Source organism: Heterocephalus glaber, unplaced genomic scaffold (genome assembly GCF_053883595.1).
Source record: "Heterocephalus glaber isolate CG9 unplaced genomic scaffold, H.glaber_assembly_v1.0 deba00001457, whole genome shotgun sequence".
Taxonomy (NCBI): Eukaryota; Metazoa; Chordata; class Mammalia; order Rodentia; family Bathyergidae; genus Heterocephalus; species Heterocephalus glaber.
In genome coordinates this window covers 7,591,684-7,616,901 of record NW_028258305.1, presented here as the reverse complement: position 1 = coordinate 7,616,901, position 25,218 = coordinate 7,591,684, and the positions used below count along the sequence as shown (strand labels likewise).

General features: G+C 39.4%; 1 protein-coding gene across 2 annotated transcripts in view; it reads left to right on the top strand.

Annotated features, from left to right (window-relative positions):
* The first annotated feature begins 4,797 nt into the window (after positions 1 to 4,797).
* The window catches only part of Commd1 (copper metabolism domain containing 1), a 140,715-nt gene continuing 120,294 nt past the window's right edge, over positions 4,798 to 25,218 (top strand). Inside the window, exon 1 of one of the 2 annotated variants that reach the window (XM_087216335.1) lies at positions 4,798 to 5,009. In XM_087216335.1, coding sequence (XP_087072461.1) covers positions 4,833 to 5,009 — 177 coding nt within the window. In that variant the 5' untranslated portion in view covers positions 4,798 to 4,832. The remainder of the gene's footprint in view (positions 5,010 to 25,218) is intronic. The other variant, XM_087216336.1, reaches the window with a different exon arrangement.

Below are 25,218 nucleotides of genomic sequence, written 5' to 3'. Positions count from 1 at the left end.
AAAGCTTAAATACAATACATTGTGTTATAAACAGCACATAAAAAGCCACTCCCTGGGAGACAGGCTTTTGTGAGGAAAAGAAAAGTTTATTCCAGGGAACAGAGACTAAAATCAGGGATAGATTTTAGCAGCTAGCTGGGAAAAGCCGAGTTTATCACATCTGTGTGTAGATGGGCTAACATTGGGAGAGAGAAATATCAGCAGCTACCTACTAGAGATTTCATCTGTGTGGATGGGCTAACATCAAGAGATGTTTGGAGCTGGGGATTTAGCTCAGTGGTTCCACTTCCCACCTCACAAGCTCAAGGACTCGAGTTCGATCCCGGTACTAAAAAAAAAAAAAGATGTTAGCTGGGAAGAGAATTAGGCTTATATAGGTATGGCAAAGGGGGTTTATGATCATAAATTTATTTATCATAAATATTTATAACAATCCAAAGACAGCACAAGTGTGTAGACAATCACTGAACTTCTCAGTGCTGTGGAGATTGTCTTCTGTTTACTGAGAAATAGCCTGTTTGCTGAGAGTGGCTTGTTTGTTTGGCTTACTTGCTTGTGAAGATCTCACTTAGGCCAGGCATGACACATTGGTGTGCTTTTCTCTTGTCAATCTGTCTTTGTTACAGAGCTCCAGCCAATAAACAAGGGAAAGATTCTCCCTTCTCTGCTTTTTCTAATGGATAGCCAAGTATAAAGATTAGCATTAGATGTAAAGCTCCATCTATATGATCTAGGCCCTGGCTTTCTTTTTAGGTTCATTACCCTAAGCTACTAAAGTCAACTTTTGCTACACTACTCACAGATACCTCAATACACCATTGTGTTTTATTCCTCCTTATAGAGGGACATGCTATTTCACCTGAAGAATATTCAGCTATTCACCATGAAGTTTCTCCTGGATCTACTCAAACTGAGTTAATTTCATCTTCTCTCACCAAATAGCTGCTTCTATGTACTAAATAATAACTCTTGGTTCATTATAATTTAGCCATTTGTTTATATATTATTTTCCTTTACCAGAATGCAGGATTTTATGGCATTCTGTGTCTATCCCTTAGAGCTTAGTAGAAAGGCTGGTGCAAAGCTCTATCTGTTGAATGGCTGGTTTCGAATTGGAATTGACAATTCAGTTTGGAATTGGAAAGAGAGTTGGAAAAGATAGTCAAGACAGAGCAAGGAGACTGTATTGCAAAACTGGGGGCCTTGTACTTGCACACTTCGAAGTTCACATTTTATATCAATGTTTATAAAAACACCTATTGCCTGCTTGGGACTAGTTGCTTAATGGAATTTAGAATGGAAACCTCAGGTGGGGTATTTAGCTCAGTGGTTCTGCTGCCTGATTTGCAAGCACAAGGTTACAAGAGTTCTGTACCAAAAGGAAAAAACAAAACAAAACAAAAAAACCATAAACCCTTAGAATGGAAACCTCTTTGTTTTCCACAAAGAGAAACCTGTTTACTTACAAAGAGGGCTGCTAATTAGGTGTTTTAAATTTCCTTTTGAGTCAAGGCTTCAGGGTCTTTTTCTTGTTTAGAATTATCTTTGGCAATTTTCTTAATAGCTCTGTGCCCAAGCTTATTATCTAGAAAGGGTTGTGTTTTAAAATTTAACAAAAGAAAAAGTCTGTACTGTGAAATCTGTTTGAAAGGCATCCTAAAAATGCAGCCAGCACTGTACTAACCTTTAACATAAGCATTGGCAATAGCGGCCCCTGTTGGCACAGCAATGAATTGCTTTTAAAGCCAACCTGATATTTTGGAATTTGCTATAGGTGCAGTGATGTGACAGAATATGCCATACCAAACATACCACTTTGGCATAAAGATTATTGTGAGCCTAAAGCAGGTGCTAGAAGGGCAGGCAGCTCCCCTTTTTTCTTCCTTAAAGCAGAAAACCCTGATAGGAAAGATATCCTCCCTGTGTTGGGCATGGTGGTGTACACCTGTCATCCCAGCACTAGGCAGGCTGAAGCAGGAGGATCACTGGGAGTTCGAGGCCAGCCTACACTGCCTGGTGAGTTCAAAGCCAGCCTGAAGTACATAGTGAGACCCTGTCTCAAAACAAAACAACTGAAAGAGGTCTTCCCTATATCAGAAGGAAAGATTCCTGTCAAGGATGGGAGGCGGAGACACAGAAAATTCTGCCCAAACAGACTTTGTTAAAACGTTTTCTTGGGGGCCAGGGATTTAGCTCAGAGGTTTTGCTGCCTGCTTCGCAGGCACAAGGACCCAAGTTCAATCCCTGGTACCAAAAAAAAAAACAAACGTTTTCTTGGGCGGGCCTGGTGACTCACACCTGTAATCCCAGCACTCAGGAGGCTGAGGTAGGAGGATTGCCGTGAGTTTGAGGCCAGCCTGTGATACATAGTTCAAGGCCAACCTGAATTAATAGTGAGACCCTATCTCAGAAAAATTTTTTTCTTAATTTTCCCCAAATAGTTTACTTTTCCACAGTTGCTTCTTTTTAATAAAAAAAATTTAGGTTTTCATTTCTTTATGAGGGTTTCCATATCACATAAAATTTACATGAAGCATGTACACTTTTTTCCTGTCAATCTGTCTTACATCACTTTAATTCTCAGGCCCCATTGAACAACCTTAAAAGGGTAGAAGTAAAACTTTGCCTCTCCTACATATATATTTGAATAAGAGTTAAATAATAGTGATGTATAGCATGTCATCCTACTTCTAAAAAAGAAATTTTGGGCTGAGGGTGTAGCTCAGTGATCGAGCACTTGCCTAGCAAGGAAAAGCCCTTGAGTTCAATCTCTAGCACCAAAAAGAAAAAAAAGTAATTATTTTTTGTGAAGTTGAGTAAGAACTTGGAATATTCAGAATGAGTTCTTAAGACCCATGGAAAACTGGAGTTTACAAAAAGACTTTAGAGAAGTAAATTAATCCATGGAAATTGTGGGCCACATTTAACATGTGCTTGCATTTTGGGGAGAAAGTATTTGAGGTTGAGGGTTTTATCAGAATCTGAAAGCATCTGATGGGGCTGGGGATTTAGCTCAGTGGTTCTGCCGCCTGCCTTGAAAGCATCTGATGATATCAAAAAGTTTAAGAATCATTATCTAAGGCTGATGACTTTCCTTTACAATGTAGAACATGTATGTTCTTTAATATTATTCATTAAAAGAATTTTGATTTTAGGGGATATAGGTATAGCTCTGTGGATTGCCCAATATTTGGCCTTTTGTGTCTGGCTTCTTTCATTTAACATGTTCTTAAGGTTCATCTACATTGTTGCATGTATCAATACTTTATTCCTTTTTATTGCTGAATAATAAAATGAATTTTTATAATTATGTGGGTAGGAAGTTGGCTTACTTTTCTTGTTGCTGAGACAAAATACCCAACACCTAAAGTTAAACAAGGAAAGCTTTATTTGGTTCACAGTTTGTAGAGGTTTCAGTCCATAATCAGCTACAAGGCAGGTTGGCAGGGCAGAGGGACATTGCAGAGAATGCAAGAGGCAGCAGAAGACAAACAGCAGCAACAGAAGCAACAGTAGCAAGTGATGGGCAAGTCCTGTTTCTCTCCATTATATTTCATCCAGGCTACAGGGTGAGGCACCCTTAATCCTGGCATCCCACCATGAATCCCAGCACCACACACCCTAGATCAAGCCACCTTGGAAAAGCCCCACCTATGACCATGTGAGGCTTTGGGGGGACACCTAGGTACAAGCGGTAACAGAAGTTATATTGACCAAGCATTTGAGTTTTGTTTCTTCTTTATTTTTTGAGACAGGATCTCGGTATGCAGTTCAGGCTGTCCCTGAACTCCCTATGTAATCTAGACTGGCCTCAAACTCACAGTGATCCTCCTGCCTCAGCTTCTGAAGTGCTGGAATTACGGGTGTGTACCACCGCGCCATTTGACCATGCATTTCAGGGTACAAAGAAGATATTAACAAAATATTTGTTATAGAAAGGGACATTGCACTCTGGGAAGCCGAGGGAGGAGGATTAAAACGAAAAGAACTGGATCAAAGGCACTGATCAAGCTGTAAAAACAAGGTACATATATAAAAAGGCAATCAAGGGCCGGGGATTTAGCTCAGTGGTGCTGCCACGCGAGCGCAAGGTCCCGAGTTCGATCCCCGGTACCAAAAACAAAATAAAACAAAACCAGACCAAAAAAAGGCAATCAAACCGGATGTGGTGGCATACACCTGCAATTTTAGCTACTCTGGGCGCTGGGGCAGAAGAATTGCAGATTCCCGGTCAGCCTGGGCAATTTAATGGGACCCTATTTCAAATTAGAACTGGGAGTGTAGCTCCGTAAGCTTGGTGGTGGAATACCTGCCTTGGCTGAAGGAGGCCCTGATTTCAATCCCTAGTACTTTGGCTCAGCGGTAGAGCTACTGTCTTCAATCCCCCGGAATGGGGGCGAGGGAAGGGAGTTAATGAAGGAAGAAGTAAGCAAACGAATTATGTTATCAGGAGCTACTTAAATATTCTTAAGACACAGGGTTAGTAGGTAAGGAGTAGGCAGTGATTAGATCTGAGTGATGGGTCCTATTCAGTTAATGTGTTGGCAAATCCTAGCATGGGAGACAACCACCTAAAAGTTAAACTGGCACCGTTACAATATGTCCATCATGGTGTGATGAAGGAAATCAGAGGTAGCAAAGTTATCCTAATTGGAACTAATGTGATATACCAGTGGTGGCCTTCTAACAGCAAAGCTGGGCACTGCCAACACGGACCCCTGGATGAATTCCGCCTCCTTCCTCCTCGCCTGTCTGCACAGGCTATTTAGGCTCCTCTCGGCCGCCGTGGCGCGGCCACGTTCAGCTGTGGCGGGGCGGGGCCTTCGGAGACCATGGCGGGTGAGCTTGAGGGGAGCAAGGTCCTGAGCGGGCTGCTGAGCGGCCTGGCTCAAGACGCTTTCCATGGGCACCCAGGCATCACAGAGGAGCTGTTGCGGAGCCAACTTTATCCAGAGGTGTCGCCTGAGGAGTTCCGCCCGTTTCTGGCGAAAATGAGGGGCATTCTTAAGGTACTGCTCTTCCTTGCAGTTGTCGCTGCGGCTCAGCCCAGCCCCTTCTCTCCAGCTCTCAGCCTCTCCCCCTGCACTCCCACTCCGTGGCTTTCCTTCTCAGACTGCTATTCCACGGCCTCCACCATTTTCAGGGTTGTCCAGCACTTTATGCCCCCAACAAGACATCCTTTCTGTCTGTTGTGTGGTTAACTATTTTGAGTTTTCTCTGCAGTTGTGTGTGCTGTGAATAGAGCAAGCTGGTCGTCCACCAGCTTTCCTGGGTGGTGGAAGTTGAGAACATTAAAATGAACTAGTGTTTAGATTAGAGTGAACACCTGTTCACTGTAGGGTTAAGAGACCATATTTAACAGCTGGAAGTCAAAGCGTAGATCAGACCGTTCAGTGAAAACATAAGAAACAAGTGAAATTAATTTTGATGTTTTACTTAACCCATTATATTCAAAGTGTTGTGACTTCACAGTTAATTCTACAAAGTAAAGCTTTTGCTATTCATTTCACTAAAATCTTTTAAATAGGGTATGTAATTTGCACTTAAGTCACACATCATTTAAAAATAGCAATATAGGGCTGGGGATTTAGCTCAGTGGTTCCGCTGCCTGCCCCGCAAGCGCAAGAACCGGAGTTTGATCCCCGTTACCAAAAAAAACCCACCAAAAAACAAAAAACAAAAATAGCAATATTGGGGTGGGGATTTAGCTCAGTGGTTTCGCCGCCTGCTGCTCAAGCGCAAGGACCGAAGTTCGATGCCCGGTACCAAAAAAAAAAATTTCTTATCTTAAAAATAGCAATATTTTTTAAAAAAGTAGCTGTGTTTCAGATGTTCTGTAGTCACATGTAGCTAATGACCCGGGGTATTGGGCAACTCTGGTTTTGTTTTGTCTGTGTGTGCCAGGGATCGAACTCAAGTCCTTGCAGTTGTGAGGCAGGCGACAGAACCACTGAGCTAAATCCCCAGTCCCTTGCAACTCTGGTTTAAAGGGAGAATTAGTTATAGAAATACAGTAGTGCCAAACTGTACTCTAGAGATAGATTGTAAAACGTTATTTTGTTGCCTTCCTGTGTGTTTGGAAATGTACTAGACATTTTACATGTCATTTCATTTGTTTCTTGCAAAGACATGGTGACCATTCACTTTAAAGATTAGGAGAAGGTTTCAGACTAAACAGTTTAAAATCTCACAGTTTAAAGTCAGTGTTGAAATTGCATCTGCATTTGTTGTTTGTTTCAAAACTGCTTATGTTTTTGTTTTTTATTTTTATTTTTTGGGGAACTGGGGATTGAACTCAGGACCTTGCACTTGCCAGACAGTTGCAGTACCACTGAGCTACAAGCCCTGCCCTATTTTTAATTTTTTGAGCCAGAGCCTTGCTATGTAGTTCAAGCTGGTTTTGAACTCACTATGTAGCCCAAACCAGCCTTAAACTGGAGGGCATCCTCCTGATTCAGCCTCCTGAGTGCTGGGATCAGCCACCATGTCTGGCTAAAGCTGCTTTTTTTGTTTTTTGTTTGTTTGTTTGTTTTTTTGAGACCAGTTCTCACTGTGTAGTTCAGGATGACCTTGGACTCACTGTATAGCCCAGGTGGGCCTCAAACACCTGTTGATGTTCCTTCTGCCTCAGCCTCCCAAGTGCTGGTATTACTGGCATGTGTCTCCATGCCCAGCTTGCTGCTTATATTTTTATTTTTATTTTTTTTTCTCAGTCCTGGGGATTGAACTCAGGACCTTGCGCTTTCGAGGCAGGTGGTGCACCACTGAGCTAAATCCCCAGCCTGCTGCTTTTTTTTTTTTTTTTTTTTGGTACCAGGGATCAAACTTTGGTCCTTGTGCTTGCGAGACAGGCGGCAGAACCACTGAGCTAAATCCCCAGCCCCTGCTGCTTATATTTTTAAAAGGCAGTTTTGTAATACTATTTTTGGTGTTGGGAATTTGAACCCAGGGCCTTGCAGATGCATGTGCTGTACCAAAGAGCTACACCCCCAGCCCTTGTTTTTTTTTCTTTTTTAAACTGCTTTTATTTAAAGGATTTGAAGGCAGGAAGCAAAAACAACAAAGCAACAACTTCATGGAAAGTAAATGGGTTGTTTTCTGGAAATGTAAGCAGTCATAGGTATGAGTATAGACATTCTAAATAATTTTAGTTGATATCATACATCACTATTGAATGCTTAATTGAATCACTATCAAATATATATATATATTTTTTTGGTACTGGGGATCAAACTCCAGTCCTTGCACTTCGAGGCAGGCGGCAGAACCACTGAACTAAATCCCCAGCCTCAAATCTTACTCTTAAGTAACCAGAGAAGGTTTAGAAAATTTGACATCGTACTGGGTTTTTTGAGGTGTCTGCTAGGCCCATGGGGATGAGGGTGAGGAACAGTAGGTCAAGAAGAACAGCATGTGTGTAGACAATGTCTTAGGATCTCCAGACATGAGGGTCTGCTACTTCTCTCTAGGTAGACCATATTTTTTTTTTTTGGTACCTGGGATTGAGCTCCGGACCTTGGGTTTAAGGTAAGCGGCGGAACTACTGAGCTAAATCCCCACCCCGGTAGACCATATTTTGATCTTTGTCTTATTATAAGGTTAAAAATTGTGAGATACCCAAAGAAGAGAATGCCTAAAAATTTTCTCCTTTGTTTTCCTTTAAGTACATTGCTGAGTAATATTCAGGATACTCAGGCTTTCTGAGTGATTCTGGGTTGCAAAGCTGGCATGGCTCTGTTGGTAGGCCACATTTGCCTCTGCTTAGTAGCACTGGCTTTGCACAGCTATTTGGTTTGCAGGACCACAGGAGAAAGCCTTTGGTTGTTCGACTTAGGGCTGAAACTGTAAGTTAAGGATGACACCTGTTTGGTTTTTTTTTTTTTTTTTTGATACTGGGGATCAAACTCGGGACCTTATGCTTGCGAAGCAGGTGGTGGAACCACTGAGCTAAATCCCTGCCGGACACCGTTTTTAATCTCTATTTACCTTAAAATGTAACACCAAGGGTTAAATGTTTTTAGTTTGCAAACAAAACAAATACAATTTTTAGTTTTTTGGGGTTTTTTTCCAAAGACAGATCCTAAAGATATTGTTTATACTGTCTACACACATGCTGTTCTACTGAGTCCAGGCTGGCCTCTTAATTCATGATCGTCTTGGCTCAGCATCCAGAGTGCTGAGCCTACAGGTATATGCCACTATACCTGGCTAACATTATTTTTAAACAAAAAAGCTTTGAGCAGAGATAGAATGTCCATATGCAGTAAGAGGAAACATGCTTGGGGATTTAGCTCAGTGGTTCTGCCGCCTGCCTTGCAAGTGCAAGGTCCCAAGTTCGATTCCTGGTACAAAAAAAAAAAAGAAACATGCTTAAATAAGTATGATGCAAGAATGCTGTAGTAAAATAAATACATGAAAAAATGTTCAACATCACTGGTCATTCGAGAGATGCAAATGAAAACAACACTGAGATTCCACCTCACTCCAGAAAGAATGGCTGCTATCATGAGATCAACCTATAACAAATGCTGGTGGGGCTGTGGGGAAAGAGGAACCCTGCTCCACTGCTGGTGGGAGTGTACACTGATGCAACCACTGTGGAAATCAGTATGGGGATACCTCAGAGAACTAGGACTGGAAGTCCCATTTGGCCCCACTATTCCCCTGCTGGGGATCTTCCCCAAAGAAGTAAAAGAATCATACTACAGTGATATATGTGTGCCCATGTTCATAGCAGCACAGTTTGTGATAGCTAAAACTTGGAAACAGCCCAAATGCCCATCAACTGGAGACTGGATAAAGAAAATGTGGGTTTTTTATAAAATGGAGTACTACTCAGCCATAAAAAATGAGAAATTAGAGACATTTATAGTGAAGTGGATGCACATTGAGGCGATACTCTTATGTGAAATAAATAGGACACACATGTATAAATACCGAATGGTTTCTCTGGTGTGAGAAACGGGAAGTGTAAATAAGGACTAAAATGTATAATAGGTAATGTGAAATAGGAAGAAAAGGGGCAAAGGGGAAGGAAGTGGGAGGCCTAGGGGAAAGGATAGAAGGGAATGGGATTAATATGAGAAAACGGAAAAATAGGAACAAAATCTTTGTAAATAGAAATGGAGGGGTTAAAGGGAGGGCTGGGCAAGGGTGAAAAATAAGAACCAAGAGAGATTATGTAAAGTTGCAAATTTCCAATGATGAATATCATTATATTGTATACCTAAAATGTACCAATGATTAGAATGAATAATCGATAATGCAAAATAGGAAGAAAAGGTCCAAAGGGGTAGGGGTAGTGGGAGGGGCAGGGGAAAGGAAAGAAGGGAAAGGAAAAATGCTGAGAAATGGAAAAAATGGAAATAAAGTCTTTGTAAACAGGGAAGGGTGGAGGGGGTGAAGGGAGGGCTAGGAATGGGGAAAAAATAAGAACCAAGATGCATCATGTAAAGGTACAATTCCCAATGAGAAATGTAATTGTGTTGTATACCTAAAATGTACCAATAAAATAATTTAACAACAACAAGAAAAAAAGAATGCTATAGTATTTGAAGCTTGGCATGGTGGCATGGTGGCCTGTAATGCTGTCACTTGGGAGGCTGAGGCAGGATTATGGCAAGTTTGAGACTAGCCTATACTACAAAGTGAGGCCATGTCTCAAAAAAAAAAAATGCTATGTAGTATTTGTAAAAAGAAATGTGAATAAGCACCTGTGGACAGAGAAGAAATACAAATTCTGGCAATATCCCTGGAGATATCTTTTTTGCTGTTTGAAAAAAGTGAATATTTTAGCCTGAGATTAGGGACAGCTATGTAGGGCACTTTAGGATAAGAAAATAGCAGAAGTGGGAAAGAAAATGTAGAGGATATTTAGGAGATGGTAAATAGTCCATTTGATCATAATGTGGGGATACTCAGAGATATTGGTGGGAGAGGCAAGAAAAAGTGAAACCACCTGTATTTGCACAGAATATGAGTATTTACAAGTAGACTACAGCAGAGTTCATATCTTTGAATCAATCTACAGAAAATCATGACCTGTAAAGAAATAAAAAATGAATAAGGATAACAGGGGTAAGAGGAAAAGAAGGAAGGGAAGTATAATCCCCAGCAGGGACTATAGCATACTCATTAATAGCCTCTTTTTTTTTTTTTGTGGTACTGAGGGTTGAAGCCAGGGCCTCATATTCTAGGCAAACGCTGTACCTTAAGCCAAACTCCCAGTCCTGTTAATAGCCTCCTTGTTTTCCATTGCCTGGTAATATGTTTCATAGGTTGTATTTCAGGTTCAAGTATTCCCTGAGCTGCAGCCTTTCCTCTTTTTCATGTTGTACCCAGGTATTGTGTACTAATTCCTGGCATTTGTACTGATCCCTGCTTTCTACTCAGCAGTGGAGCTCTCCTACCCGCCTTGACTGGGACTTTCTCTAGCTTCACCTGTTAACCACAAAAAGGCAAACCTTTTATCTGCTTGTACCTATGTGAAGCAGGCCATTCACCTCTACTTTTTATTTCTGGTAGCACTTCAGGAGTAGTGAAATCAGGAGTTAGGAGTAGTATCTTAGGGAGAAGACATCTATATAAATACAGTACTCTGATTGCTCTGCACTGCCATTTTAATCTATTTTTTTTGCTCACATTTATAATTTCAACTTCGTGTAGGTATGAGTTTTCATATTCATTATTTGCTATTGCTTTTAAACTTGTGGGTATATTTTTGAATTCTAGTTTATTAGAATTCTAGAGAAAGCTCTTAAAATGAGGATAGATCATCTTTTGTTCATTTTTATTCTTTATTCACTACTGCCCTCTGTTGATTTTATATTTCCTTGCTGGAATTTCCTACTATAAAAAAATTTAATAAAAATTCTGTTGAGTTTTATGTGCTGTTAATCAATGTACACTTTTTCTCAATTCTACCTCTGGTAATTTCAGTTTATCCATTTCACTCTTCCATTATAATTTGAATTTTAAATTATGTTTACATCCTAATTTAGAAGTCTAGAAATTCATGCAAGTTTATAGGTTAGGGGTGGCCTGGTGATGGTAATGGGGTGGGAAAATTGGGGGATGCCAAGCCACACCCTGTGTTATGGCTTGTGATTAGATGTCCACCCAAAGCCTCATCCTTTTTCATAGAGTGTGTGATTGATTCATGATTGGGCTAGTACTGAGGGCACTAGGATTAAGGTCGTGAGTGCTACCCACCCTAAGTAGTCTGAATAAGTTAAAAGGGACAGAAAGATACTATTGAGGAGAGCTCTTGTTACTTTTGCTACATTGTGCATACCACATTGTTTCTCCCCTATGAGGCCTGTTTGCCATCCCTGTGGTGGACCCAGCTGACTATGGACAGAAAGCTCTAGAACTGTAAGCTAAATAAACCCCTTTCCCTTCAACTTTGGATGTCAGGTATTCTGTTTCAGCAACGAGAAAAAAGTAACTAACACACCCTGCCTGGCCCACCTCCCTGCTTCACTTGTCGTGGAACATGTGCCGCATGTCACAGGACCACATGGAGTGGTACGGGTGATCAACCATTTCATGTTTATGGCTTCACATCAGACTTAGAATAAAATAGAGTCCTTTTAGCATAAGTCCACAAGTTCCTCCATGATCTCACCCTTATTTCTATGATCTCATTTTGTGATTTCTAGAATGCTTTATTTATACATGATAAGTGCTATCTGAATCTTCACAGTCATTATGGCTGCCTTCTCTATGCCTGTGAGGCTCTTCCTTCAGACATTCATTAGACTATTCATTTGTTTCATTTATTCTCTACCTAAAAGTCATTTCCTATGAGTACTTCCTGACCTAGTAAAGAGTCTTACTCTCTCCCACCCCATTCCATGCTATATTTTGCTTTGTAATTTCTTCTACCTGAACGTAAGTGTTAGTCTATTTGTTGGCTCTTATTTGGGATGTAAACGTTAAGAGGACAGGACCTTATTATGTTTTTCTTTATTCCTAATAACTAATATCCTGGGATATGGTAAGCTTTTAGTAAAAATTTGTAGATCCCTCCCAGACACACTAGGCAATTGTTCTGCCACTGAGTTAAATCTTCATGATATCTGTTTTTTTTTTTTTTCTTCAGTATGGAGGATGGAACTCAGGACCTTGCACTTGCCAGGCAGGCGCAGGTGCAGCACCACTGAGCTAAATCCCTGTCCCTTTTGTTTTGTTTTTTTTGTTTGTTTTTTTAAGACAGGGTTTCACTATGTAGGCCAAGGTGGCCTTAAACTCACTATGTAGCCCAGACTGGCCTCAAACTCATGGCAATCTTTCTGCCTCAGCCTCCTGAGTGCTGGGATTATAGGCTTGAACTACCATGCTTGGTGGCATCTGGTTTTTTTTTTTTTTTTGGCATCTGTTTTTATAAATAAAATTTTATTGTAATATTGCTACATGTCCATTCATTTACATCTTGTCTGTAGCAGCATTAGCCATTATAGTAAGAGTTGAGTGTGACAGATATGTGGAATTCTTTTTTTTTTTTTGGTACCAGGGATCAAACTCAGGACCTTCCACTTTTGAAGCAGGTGCCGGAACCACTGAGCTAAATCCCTGGCCCTGGAATTCTTAAATATTTACCATCTGAAAGCTTGCTTACAAGAAATTTGCTGACCTTTGCTCCAAACGTGGTAGACTAAAGTCATAATGTTTCATATTTTGAAACAGTGTATGTAAATTATGTTAAGAAATTGGTTACTTGATGTCTTAAAAACTGCAGCCAGGCTTGGTGCCCCCGGCACGTAATCCCAGCACTACAGAGACTGAGGCATTGAGTTCAAGGCTAGCCTGATCTACCCAGCAAGACTCTTTCTCAAAAGACAAAAACAGACTGGAAATAGAAACTATTTACTCTTCTATCTTGATAAATTTCACTAACTTGTTCTTAAGACTCATGAGCTCTGGGCTTTTAAAGAAATGACCATTAGGCAGGTGTAGTGTTGCATCCCTGTGATCCCAGCACTCTGGAAGGCTGAGGCAAGAGAAAGATTGAAAGTTGCAGCCCAGCCTGGACAATTTAGTGATTTAGTGAGACCTTGTCTAAAAAATGAAAAAGGGCTGGGGATGTAGCTTAGTGTAAAGGCTCTGGGTTCAATCCCTATCCCCCAACAAAAGGTCATTAATATTTCTGTAGTACTGTGTATTCTTAGGCGGATATACAACATATATTTGAAAATTTTGCTCATAGTCAAAGGATGTAAAATTTGTTTGTTAGTGTGATATAATAAAATGTAATATTTTGAGTCTGATAATCAAGTGAAAACTATTAACATATGAAAGTTACTTAAACTTTACAGATAATAGCTCATCAGTAACATGTTGCTAAGAATTGTAATATTAGGCCAGGCATGGTGGCACACACCTGTAATCTCATCACTTGGGAGTCTGAGGGAGGAGGATCGCCATGAGTTTGAGGCCAGCCTGAACTATATAATGAGACCCCATCTCAACTCCCCCCAAAAAAGAATTGTAATATTAGAAGACTATACAAGAAATATTTGAGGGCTGGAGATTTAGCTCAGTGGTTCCGCTGCCTGCCCTGCAAGTGCAAGGACCCGAGTTCGATTTCCGGTACCAAAAAGAAAAAGAAATATTTGAACATCTGGTTCTATCTCTCCTATTAAAACCATTAAATTTTATAATTTATTTGAGGATTAGATGGACTATAAAAGAGAGACCTAAGCTCATACAGCTTTTTTTTTTTTTTCTGTCTTGCAGTATCTGAAGGATGTTGGATTTAATTTTGTTTTGTCTTGTTACATGGTCTCACTCTGTTGCCCAAGTAGGTCTTGTGTTCCTGCACTCAGGTTCCTTAGCCTCCCAAATTGCTGGGACTACATGTTTGTGCCCCTGTGCCTAGCTAATTTTTTTTAAAAAAACACACACATTAGCCTACTGTTACTTTCCCTTACTAATTTCTATTAAAAACATTATTTAGCTACATTCAAAATGTAAACATTTGAGATGTGTGAAAATATGTAATACTATCTGCTGACATAACCAGTGTTGATGTTTTTGTGCATTCATTTCACAAATGTTTACCAGACATCTTAACTGTGTGCCATGCACTGTGCTTGGGATACAGCATTAAACATCACAGCTGCAGTTTCCATGCTTGTGGATCATGAACTTTTCTGGAGAATATGGACATTAAGACAATAGTTATTAGTTATAAGTAGGGTGATTCCTAGCCTACTCGCTAACATGAGGAAAGAGAAAAAGATCTATGTATTTTTGGACTGAAAGGAAAATATAAAAACAGCATAAAACAAGTTTTCCTTATTGTCTACTCCTGGTCCCAAGGTAGGGGTTTTCTGAAAATATGACTGACTGGAGTCATAACTGGATAAGGACTTGACTGCTTTAAGACTTCATTTTAAGTTTCTTTGGGGCCACATTCAGGGTTTTTGGCGGGGGGGTGAGACAGAGTCTTGCTATATAGTTCAGGCTGACCTCGAACTCATGGCAGGCTTCTCGCCTCAGCCTCCTGAGTGCTGGGATTATAGGCATGCACTACCATGTCCAGCTCACATACAATTTCAGAGCATCACCTGAACAGGCCAAGATACTCACTGAGTGAATATCTTACTGGGCTCATCTTACCTTACGTATCTCTTGTCACATTGTGGAGCATGTTCTTTTTTTAAAACGTTTTAATTTTTCTTTTTTTTTGGTACCCGGGATCGAACTCAGGTCCTTGCACTTGTGCAGCAGGCGGTGAAACCACTGAGCTAAATCCCCGGCCCCTAAAATTTTTTAATTTTTAATTTAATTAATTTATGGGCCGGGAATTTAGCTCAGTGGTGCTGCCACCTGCCTTGAGAGCACAAGGTCCTGGTTCAATCTCCAGTACAAAAAAAAAAAAAAAAGTTAATTTATTATTTATTTATTTTTGGTACCTGGGATTGAACTCAGGACCTTGCACTCTTTGAGTCAGGCATGGTACCACTGAGCTAAATCTCCAGCCCTTGGAGCATTTTCTGAAGTAGCTCCTTAAGAAAGAATGTGTGGGAGGTAATTTTTCTTTTTAACTATTAAAAATGTCTTTATTTTAGTCTCATTTAATTAATGGTTCAGCTAAGAATATATTTCTAGTCTGTGAAATAATTGCCTCAGTTTTCAGGGGATTGTTTCATTGACTGTAACCTTTTCATCTCTAGAAATGTTTAGGATTTTCTCATTTTAATTGGGATGTGACTTGCTTTCATTATTCAGGCCACTGTGTGTCCTTTCAGTCTAGAGACTCATGACCTTTTATTCTAGGAAAAATGGTATATTCAGTCATCTGTATACTTGGGTTCCACATTCAAGGATTCAACCAACAGTGGATAGAAAATAGGAAGAAAAAAATATTACACCTGTACCAAACATATGCAGACTTCTTTTGGGTCCTTATTCCCTAACCAATATAATGTGGCAACTATTCATATGCCATGGTTTATATCTAGATGTCCCCCTAAAGCCTCATGTAGTCCTAGGCAGGACCTTTGGGAGGTGATTGGATTTTGGGGCCATTGTAGCTGACTTGGTGTTAGGAGGTTGGGCCTAGTTGGAAGAGGCGGGTCCCTGTGGGCATGACCTGGAAGGGCATAGCTCCCTTCCAGTTCTTGCCCTGACTAACTACTTTCCTGCTGCATGTCGTGAATAGCTTCTCTGCCATGTCCCTCAGCCCAGCTCTCCTGCCTTGGAGCCAGTGGACTATGGACTGAAACTTCTACAAACTATGAGCCAAAATAAACCTCTCCTCCTTTAAGTTGTGGATGTTGGGTATTGTGTCTCAGCAGTGAGAAAGTGATTAAGACAATAAGAGCATCTACATTGTGTTAGGTACTATAAATGACCTAGAGATGGTTTAGAGTTTGTAGGTTATATGTAAATACGATGCCATTTTATGTAAGGGACTTGAACATCCATGGATTTTGGTATTTTGAGGGGTCCTAGAATTAAATTCCCCCATAGATGTTCAAGGACAACTGTTACTACTTTGATTTTTTTCTAACCTCTCTTTTTTCTGCTCTCCTTCTATCATTCAGTTTTCAAATGTTGGATTTTGTAGACTGAATCTACTGATTTTTTTCTCCCACTTTGTAGACTTTCTCAACTTTCTCTTCTAGCCTTTTATCTAAATTTGTCTTTTTTTTTTTTTTTTTGAGACAAGATCTCGCTATGTAGTTCAGCCTAGCTTTGGACTCACTATGTACTCCAGGCTGGCCTCGAACTCGGCAGTCTTCCTGCCTCAGCCTCCCGAGTGCTGGGATTACTGGTGTGTGCCACCATGCTCAGCTATCATGTTTTTAATTTCTGAGCATTCTCTTTTCATATAAACAATATGCTATGTTTAGCTAACAATTTGCTTTTAAACATAAGTGGGAGAGTATAGTGTAGATAATTTTGTGTGCTTGGTATGCTTGCTTATTTATTGATTGATTGAGTGAAACAGGTTTTTGCTATGTAGTTAAGCTCACCTTGAACTCATTGTGTAGCCCAGGCTGGCCTTGAACTTGAGGTGATCCTCCTGCCTTGGCTTCCCAAGTGCTGGAATTACAGGTGTTTGTTTTCTGAGTGCTGAGACTATTATTAGATAAGAGGAAGGGAAGGAAAGGGGGAGGATGAAGAAAGGGGGATGAGAATGATCAAAATACATATACCCATGTATGAAAATACCACATTGAAATCCAATATTTTGTAAAATTAATAAAATAAATTTTTAAAAAATTTAAACTTTTTTTGGGGGGTTGCTGGGGATTGAACCTAGGGCTTTCACATTGAGTTATATCTTTAGCCCTTTGTTTTATTTTTTATTTTGAACTGTACTGCCCCCCCACCCCTATACTGGGGATCGAACTTGGCACCTTGTGCTTATGAGGCAGGTGACGGAATATTTTTTATTTTGAGATAGGGACTTGCTGAGTTGCCCAGGCTAGGTTAGAACTTGTGATCCTCCTGCCTCAGGATTACAGGCATGTGCCACCACACTCTTGCTTAATTTATCTATCTTCACTCTGACTTTTTTTTTGAGATAGAGTCTAACTATGTAATTCAGGCTGGTCTTGAACTCACTGTGTAACCCAGGCCGGCTTCAAATTCTAGGTGATCCTCCTGTCTTAGCCTCCCAATTGCTGGGATTAGAGGCATGGGCCACTACACCTGATGACTCTGACTTTTTATTTTTTTTCCCATTAAGTTTATTGGTACATTTTTGGTATAAAATACAGTTACATTCATCATTGGGATCTTGTACCTTTACATGAGTATCTTGGTTCTTATTTTTTTCCCCTTCCCTTGCCCTCCTTTCAGCCCCTCCACCCCTCCCTATTTGCAAAGACCTTGTTTCCATTTTTATTCCTCTTCTCATATTTTTTCCTTTCCCTTTTTTCCCTTCCCCTACCCCTCCCAATTCCCCTGCTCTTTTAGACCTTTTCTTCCTGTTACACAATATCAGTTATACATTTTTTGAATTACAATATTAAGATCTAGGAGACATTACCACAGATTTTACAGAATTTAAAAGGATATAGAAAACATATTACAAAAATCTGTTTTGAAATAAATTTGACAACTTCTCAGAAGTACCTTGGAAGACAAATTAATGAAAGTAGCTCTGGAGGAAATATAAAATTTGAATAGCACCTATTAAAGTATATTCCTAGCTTGAAAACCTACCTATATGACAACAGCAGGCTCATAAACATTTTAACTGATAAATTATATCAAACAATTAAAGCAGAAAAAGGAAGGAACACTTCTCCCCTCATTTTAGGAACTCAGCATTGTGCTAATCCTAAAACTGGATAAAGATAATAGAAGAAAAAAGTATGAACATAGATAGAAATTTGTTTAACAAAACAAACTATTGGAAGTCAGATCTGGCAGGATGTAGAAAGTGGTTTTGTTATAGAGATGGCAGTATTGGTTCAGCATTGGAAGATCCACCCCCAAAAGTCATCATTTTAACAGAGGAAAGGAAAAAGCCATATGATCCTGTCAGTAGTTGGAGAAAAAGTATTGGACTAAATTCTACAGCTGTTCATGGTAAAAGCTATCAGGAGACTAGAAGTAGAACAGAAACTTCTCAACAGATTAAAGACATGTACTCCATACTTCCAGCGAGAATGCCTTATATGAATGGAGAAGATACAATGCTTTCTCCTTAAGGTGGGGAACAAGGGCAGATATGCCTACTCTTTATCTGTCTATTAAACTTTGAAACCTAGTCCCCACCAAAATAGTCTGGCAGTAAAATAACACAATTAGGATAGGACTGGCACGGCAGAAGCAAAATCTTTATATGTAGATGAAATGATCATCTACAGAGAAAATACTAAGAAATCTCTAGGAGCCCCTAGAACTTGTACTTGAATTTAGCAGGATTAGAAAACACAAGGTATATATAAAAATTCAGGTCTGTGTATACTTGCTATAAATGAAGAATTGGATATTGAAATTTAAAAGTCATGTAGTAGTATTTGACCTTTTAATATGCTGTTTTTCAGCATCAGAATTTTGTTCAGTTGTACCTAGTACTGGTGAATTGTACCTAGTACAGAGTCTTTTGGTGGACATTATATTGCTAGGATATTTTTGGCTATGATGTAAACAGAGGAGGTTAAATGCCTGTGGAAGAATACTCCACTTAATCTTTTAAATATTCTGATAGTTTAATGTTTTATAGTGTATATTATTTTTGAAGTACAATACCCTTTTTCAGAATACCTGGAAATTTTATGAAAAGTTTTACAGTAAATGCAGAAACTTAGGCTGGGGGTAGTGGCCCATCCCTGTATTCTAGTACTTGAGAGGCTAAGGCAGGAGGATCTCATTGAGTTAAAGGCCAGCCTGAGCTGCATAGTGAAACCTTCTTTTAAAAAACCCAGAAAAGCAAAACAAAACAAAATAAACCCCCAAACCAAAAAAAGGCAGAAGCTTAAAGAACTCATTTGGTATCACCTTTAAAAAATGACTTAATTGTCCAGAAATTAAGATTTCTTAAAAATTACTGAAAAATAGTATTATCAATGAACAGTGATCTTAGCTTCTGTATTGGGAATTATTTATTTATTTATTTATTTATTTATTGAGATAGAATCCCACCTGTAGATAAGGCTGGCCTTGAATTCACTGTGTAGCCCAGGCTGTCCTCAAACTCACAGCAGTCCTCCTGCCTCAGCCTCTGAAGTGCTGGGATCACAGGTGTGCACCACCATCTTCCGCTACATTAAGCTTTATATTGTAAAATGTATTGAGTACCTCATTGCTGTGAAAAAGTTAAAATGTTTTTTTAAATTGAGCATTTCTAGTTTTGCAAGAAGTTTTGCAAAAACTATAATGTAAAAAGACTTTACTGTTAGGATAATTTTTTAAACATAATATTGGAATCTCTTTACACATGAAGAAAAATGTATAATGCAGTGTTGTTATTTTTCTGATATTTTAGATTCAACTTGAGAATGAATTCAACTTTTATACATTTTAGGCAGCATATACTGTATTAATAAGGCATTAACTTGAATATAAAAGAATAGATATAAAACACCTGGTCTTAGAATGTTCAGAGGAAGAGACTAATAACATTTGACTTGTTATAGGGCATACTTTTTAGGTCTGAGCTATTATTTGTAATTCTTTATTTCTACTCTAGGTGGCAGGAAAATATTGGCTTGATAATATACAGTCCTGATAAAATACACTGGAAGTAACATGTTTAAATACTTTCTCTGGAATGTTCTAGTTCAGAAAATGCTTAAAAGTTGGCTATTCACCAGTGAGAATTTCTTTCTTCTTCTTTTATTTTTTTAATATAGAAACATCTTTTATTTGAGTAACATGTCACAAAACAGGTCAGCTAGTAAAATAGATTCTGGAGAATATGGCCTTTGCACAGCCCTCTCCCCAAAATAACTCCAGGGGTGGACATTTTCCTCCCACTAGGCTCATCGGGTTTAAAAAAATGTTTGACAGGGCCGGGGATTTAGCTCAGTGGCATCGCACCTGCCTTGCAAGCACAAGGTCCTGAGTTTGATCCCCGGTACCGGAAAAAAAAAAGTTTGACAGCTCTTTGTTTATCATCTGGGCAAGGGGCACCATGTCCCTCCCCTGTTCCTAGGGTATACCAGCAGTAGGTGGTCACAGGTCTCCCCTCAAACCAGCCTAGCCAAGATTTTTTTTTTGATACTGGGGATTGAACTCAGGATCTTGGACTTGTGAGGCAGGCCCAGTGGCACTGAGCTAAAAGCTTGACCCTCAGCCAAGATTTTTGCCCCACCCCAAATATGCAACCAAAGCAAAGAGCAAGTAGGTCTCCTCCGCCAAGGTCGTTGGGCTGGGCCCAACAACGAGAATTTCTTATCCTAAAGAAGTCTAAACATTTGACTTGGTATTTTGAATTTAGTAATACCTTTTTCTGGAAAATGTCAAGCTCTGTAAACTTTTTTTTTTTTTTTGGTGTAGTTCTCTAGTTTCTGTATAACTAAGGTTTGCTAATTTCATTGAGCATTTTTGAAAATTTAGATAATGCATGGGACGTTTGTAATTATCTGAAGGATTGGCAGTTGGTTGCTTAATGTTACTTTTTAAAATACTGGACAGCACATGATAAAGCAGCAATGATAGATTACCCCGTTGGGGTTTGCAGAGTATTTTAGTAGACTCAGCTGACCTGTATTGAGATGTTCTGTAGGAGCTTTTTTCTGTTCTTAGGGTAAAACCCATGTTAATCTGTTTTTTGTTCTGCTTCTCTCAAAGTGACTATTTTGGGCCTGGAGACTTGACTTGGGTTGGAAAGAGGGCCTGAGTGAGGAGATTTGAAAGGAAATGTCTATCTTTGATATATGCATTAAATATTTACAAAGTCCCTAGTTTGCTGTACTCTGTTCTGAACACAAGATGAATAACTGTCCCTTGGTATGTAGTCCAGGCTGGCCTTGAACTCACTATGTAGTCCAGGCTGGGCTCAAACTTGAGGTGATCCTCCTGCCTCTGCCTCCTGAGTGTTGGAATTATAGGTATATGGCACATGGGTGGATTCCCAATATGTATATATTTTTGTCATTCATATTTGCTTAGTAATAGGTAATTCCCTTTATGTAGAGATAAAAAATAACTTTTTCTACTAAGAATTCCTCCCTGTGCATCCTACTCCCATACTTATTTATTTATTTGAGACAGGGTCTTGCTATACAGTTCAGGCTGGCCTTGAATTCATAGTGATCCTCCTGCTTCAGTCTCCAGAGTGCTGGGATCACAGGAGGACGCTAACCCACCTGGCTTCTCTTTAATTTTGTATCCCCAGAGTTCATAGATCTTTGTCTTTGCTGGTTCTTAAGGTAATTCTTTAGAAAGAATATTTAGGGCCAGGCATTTAGCTCAGTGGCTCCGCCGCCTGCCTTGAAAGCGGAAGGTCCTGAGTTTGATCCCTGGTACCAAAAAAAAAACCCCAAAAACCCAAAAACAAAATAACAAAATAACACAAAATAACAAAACCTGCTGGGGATTTAGCTCAGCAGTTTCGCCGCCTGCTGCACAAGCTCAAGGACCCGAGTTCGATGGATATTCTTTTTTTTTTTTTTTTTACCAGGGTTCGAACTCGGGTTCTTGCGCTTGCAAGGCAGGCGGCGGAACCACTGAGCTAAATCCCCAGCCCAGAATATTCAATTTTTAAAAACTTGTTATTGAGGCTGGCCGTGGTGGCACATGCTTATAATTCCAGCACTTGGGAGGATGAGGCAAGAGGATTGGCATGAGTTCAAGGCCAGCCTGGACTACATAATGAGAGACCCTATCTCAAAAACTAGAGGGGACTTTTTATTGGTATATGCAGAAAATTACACAAATTGCACATGCACAACTTAATGAATCCTCACAAACATATCCACATAACCAGCACTTAAAATGAGAAGCCAAATACTACCAGCACGCTGGAAGCTCTTTCATATTTTCTTTTGGTCACAGGGGCTCCACCTCCAGGGAACCACTTTCTAATACTACTACAATTACAGGAGTACTCATTCATGTGGCTTCTTTCACTCAATGTTATGAGATTTAGCATTATTGCTTATAATTATAGATTACTGTCATTTTTGTAAGAGTAGGAGTAAGCAAGCTACAACCCCCCTACCTTGGTTAAATTTGATCTCTTGCTTATTTATTTTTTTTTTAGCAAAACATTAATTGGTATATAATGATAACATTCAGGGCTGGGGATATAGCTCAGCAGCGCACCGCCTGCCTAGCAAGCACGAGGCTCTGACTTTGATTTCTGGTACATGGCCCCCCCCAAACCAAAAAATCCCCCACACATAATGATAACATTTGTCATAGGGAATTTGTACCATTACGTGATATATCTTGCTTCTTTGTTTCCCATTCCCCCTACCCTTCAAACCCTCTTCCTCTCCTTGTATACAAAAGCTTTGTTTTCATTTTCTCGTTCTTTCTTTCCTTTCCCACTACCCCTTCCCTTGTTTCCCTTCTCATTTGAACATTTTCTTCCCATTTCCCAATGTTTACTGTACGTTTTAGTCCTTATTTCCACTTTTGCTTTCTCACACCAGAGAAACAATGTAATATCTAAACATATGTGTTGGAATTATTTCACTTAAGATTATGGCCTCGGGCCGGGGATTTAGCTCAGTGGTTTCGCCGTCTGCTGTGCAAGCGCAAGGACGCGAGTTCGATTCCCGGTACCAAAAAAAAAAAAAGTATGGTCTCAAGGTGCATCCAATTAGTTAAAAATGTCTCAAGCTCATCCTTCTTTATGGCAGAGCACTACTCCATTGTATAAAAAAATCTTATTTATTCATCAGTTGATGGGCATTTGGCCTGCTTCCAAGATTTAGCTATTACAAATTGTGCTGCTATAAACATGGGTGTGCACATATTGGTGTGGTATGATGCTTTTCTTTTGGGAAGATACCAAGAAGGGAAATATCTTGCTTATTTTTGTGTGGCCAGTGAGCTAAGAAAGTTTTATTTATTTATTTATTTTTATTTTTAATTTTTTCCCATTAAGTTTATTGGTACATTTTTGGTATAAAATACATTCACATACATCATTGGGATCTTGTACCATTACATGAGTATCTCGGTTATTTTTTTTCCCCCTTCACTTGCCCTCCCTTCACCCCCTTCACCCCCTTCACCCTTCCCTATTTGCAAAGACCTTGTTTCCATTTTTTTCCTTTTCTCATATTTTTTCTTTTCCCTTTTTTCCTTTCCCCTACCCCTCCCACTTCCCCTGTACCTTTAGACCTTTTCTTCCTGTTACACAATATCAATTATACATTTTTAAAATTACAGTATCAAGATCTAGGAGACATTACCACAGATTTTACAGAATTTAAAAGGATATAGAAGGCATATTTCAAAAATCTGTTTTGAAATAAATTTGACAACTTCTAAGAATTACCTTGGAAGACAAATTAATGAAGCTAACTCTGGAGGAAATATAAAATTTGAATAGCACCTATTAAAGTATATTCCTAGCTTGAAAACCTACCTATATGACAACAGCAGGCTCATATACATTTTAACTGATAAATTATATCAAACAATTAAAGCAGAAAAAAGAAGGAGCACTTCTCCCTTCATTTTAGTAACTCAACATTGTGCTAATCCTAAAACTGGAGAAAGATAATAGAAGAAAAAAGTATGAACATAGATAGAAATTTGTTTAACAAAACAAACTATTAGAAGTCAGATCTGGCAGGATGTAGAAATTGGTTTATTATAGGGATGGCAGTGTTGGTTCAGCATTGGAAGATCCACCCCCAAAAGCCATCATTTTCACAGAGGAAAGGAAAAAGCCATATGATCCTGTCACTAGTTGGAGAAAAAATATTGGACTAAATTCTACAGCTGTTCATGGTAAAAGCTATCAGGAGACTAGAAGCAGAACAGAACTAAGAAAAATTTTTTTTAAAACATATTTTTAAATGGTTAAAAAAATTTAGAAACACTTTAAAATAATATAAAATTCAATTTCCTAGCTGGGCATTGTGGTGCATGCTGTAATCCGAGCACTCCGGAGGCTGAGGCAAGAGGATTGCCATGAGTTTGAGGCTAGCCTAGAACACATAGTTCAAGGCCAGTCTGAACCATATAAGGAGACCCTGTGTCAAAAAAACAAAACCAAAACATAAAATTCCAATTTCTTTCTTTCTTTCTTTTTTGGTACCAGGGATCGAACTCTGAATCTTGCGCTTGCGAAGCAGACAATGGCACCACTGAGCTCAATCCTGCCCCTAAAATTTCAGTGTCCATAATAAAGTGTATAATTTTTGTCCCACAAGAGCAGTTGAGTAGTTGCAACAGATTAGCTGGCAAAGCTTACAATCTTTATTTTCTGGGGCCAGGGATTTGGCTCAGTGGTTTCGCTGCCTGCTGCGCAAGCGCAAGGACCTGAGTTCAATCTCCGGTACCAAAAAAAAAAAAAAATTATTTTCTGGCCCTTTACAGATAAAATTTTACCCACCTTTGCTTGAATATATCATAATATGTTTATTCATTCTACTGTTGAGGGGTATTTGGTACAAATAGAGCACCCTACTTTGTTTTGTTCAGACAGTGTAGTCCTCCAGGTTGGTTTTGAACTTACTTTGTAGCTAAGGCTGTCTTCAAACTTGTAATCCTCCTGCCTTAGCCTCTCAGCACTGAGATTTCAGGCATGTGCTAGGCTTAGAATCCTACTTTTTATCCTTTACATTTACCTGTTGTTTTCTTATTGTATTTCTTCCATTGAGGAGAGAACCATTTTTTATCTGCTTACAGACTAGTTGATTTTTATACTTTTTTTTGGTACTGGGGATCAAACTCAGGACCCTGCACTTGCAAAGTAAGTACAATGCCACTGAGCTAGATCCCTGGCCCCAATTTTATACTTTTTATATTTCTGCTATCCCTTAGTGTACTTTTTTTGAGGGGGGGTACTGGGGATTGAACCCAGAACCTTCACACTAAGCTACATCCACAGCCCTTTACTTACTTATTTATTTTGAGGGAGGGTCTTCCTAAGTCACTTAAGTTGCCTAGTCTGGCCTTGAATTTATCCTTCTGCCTCAGTCTCACAGAGTGCTGGAATTACTGATGGGTGCCATTTTTCATATATTTTATACCTTCTCCAGTAGTTCTTTTGTTTGTGTGTTTTCTTGCAGTGCTGGTGATTAAACCCAGAGCTTCAGGCATACTAGTCAAGTGCTTGACTAT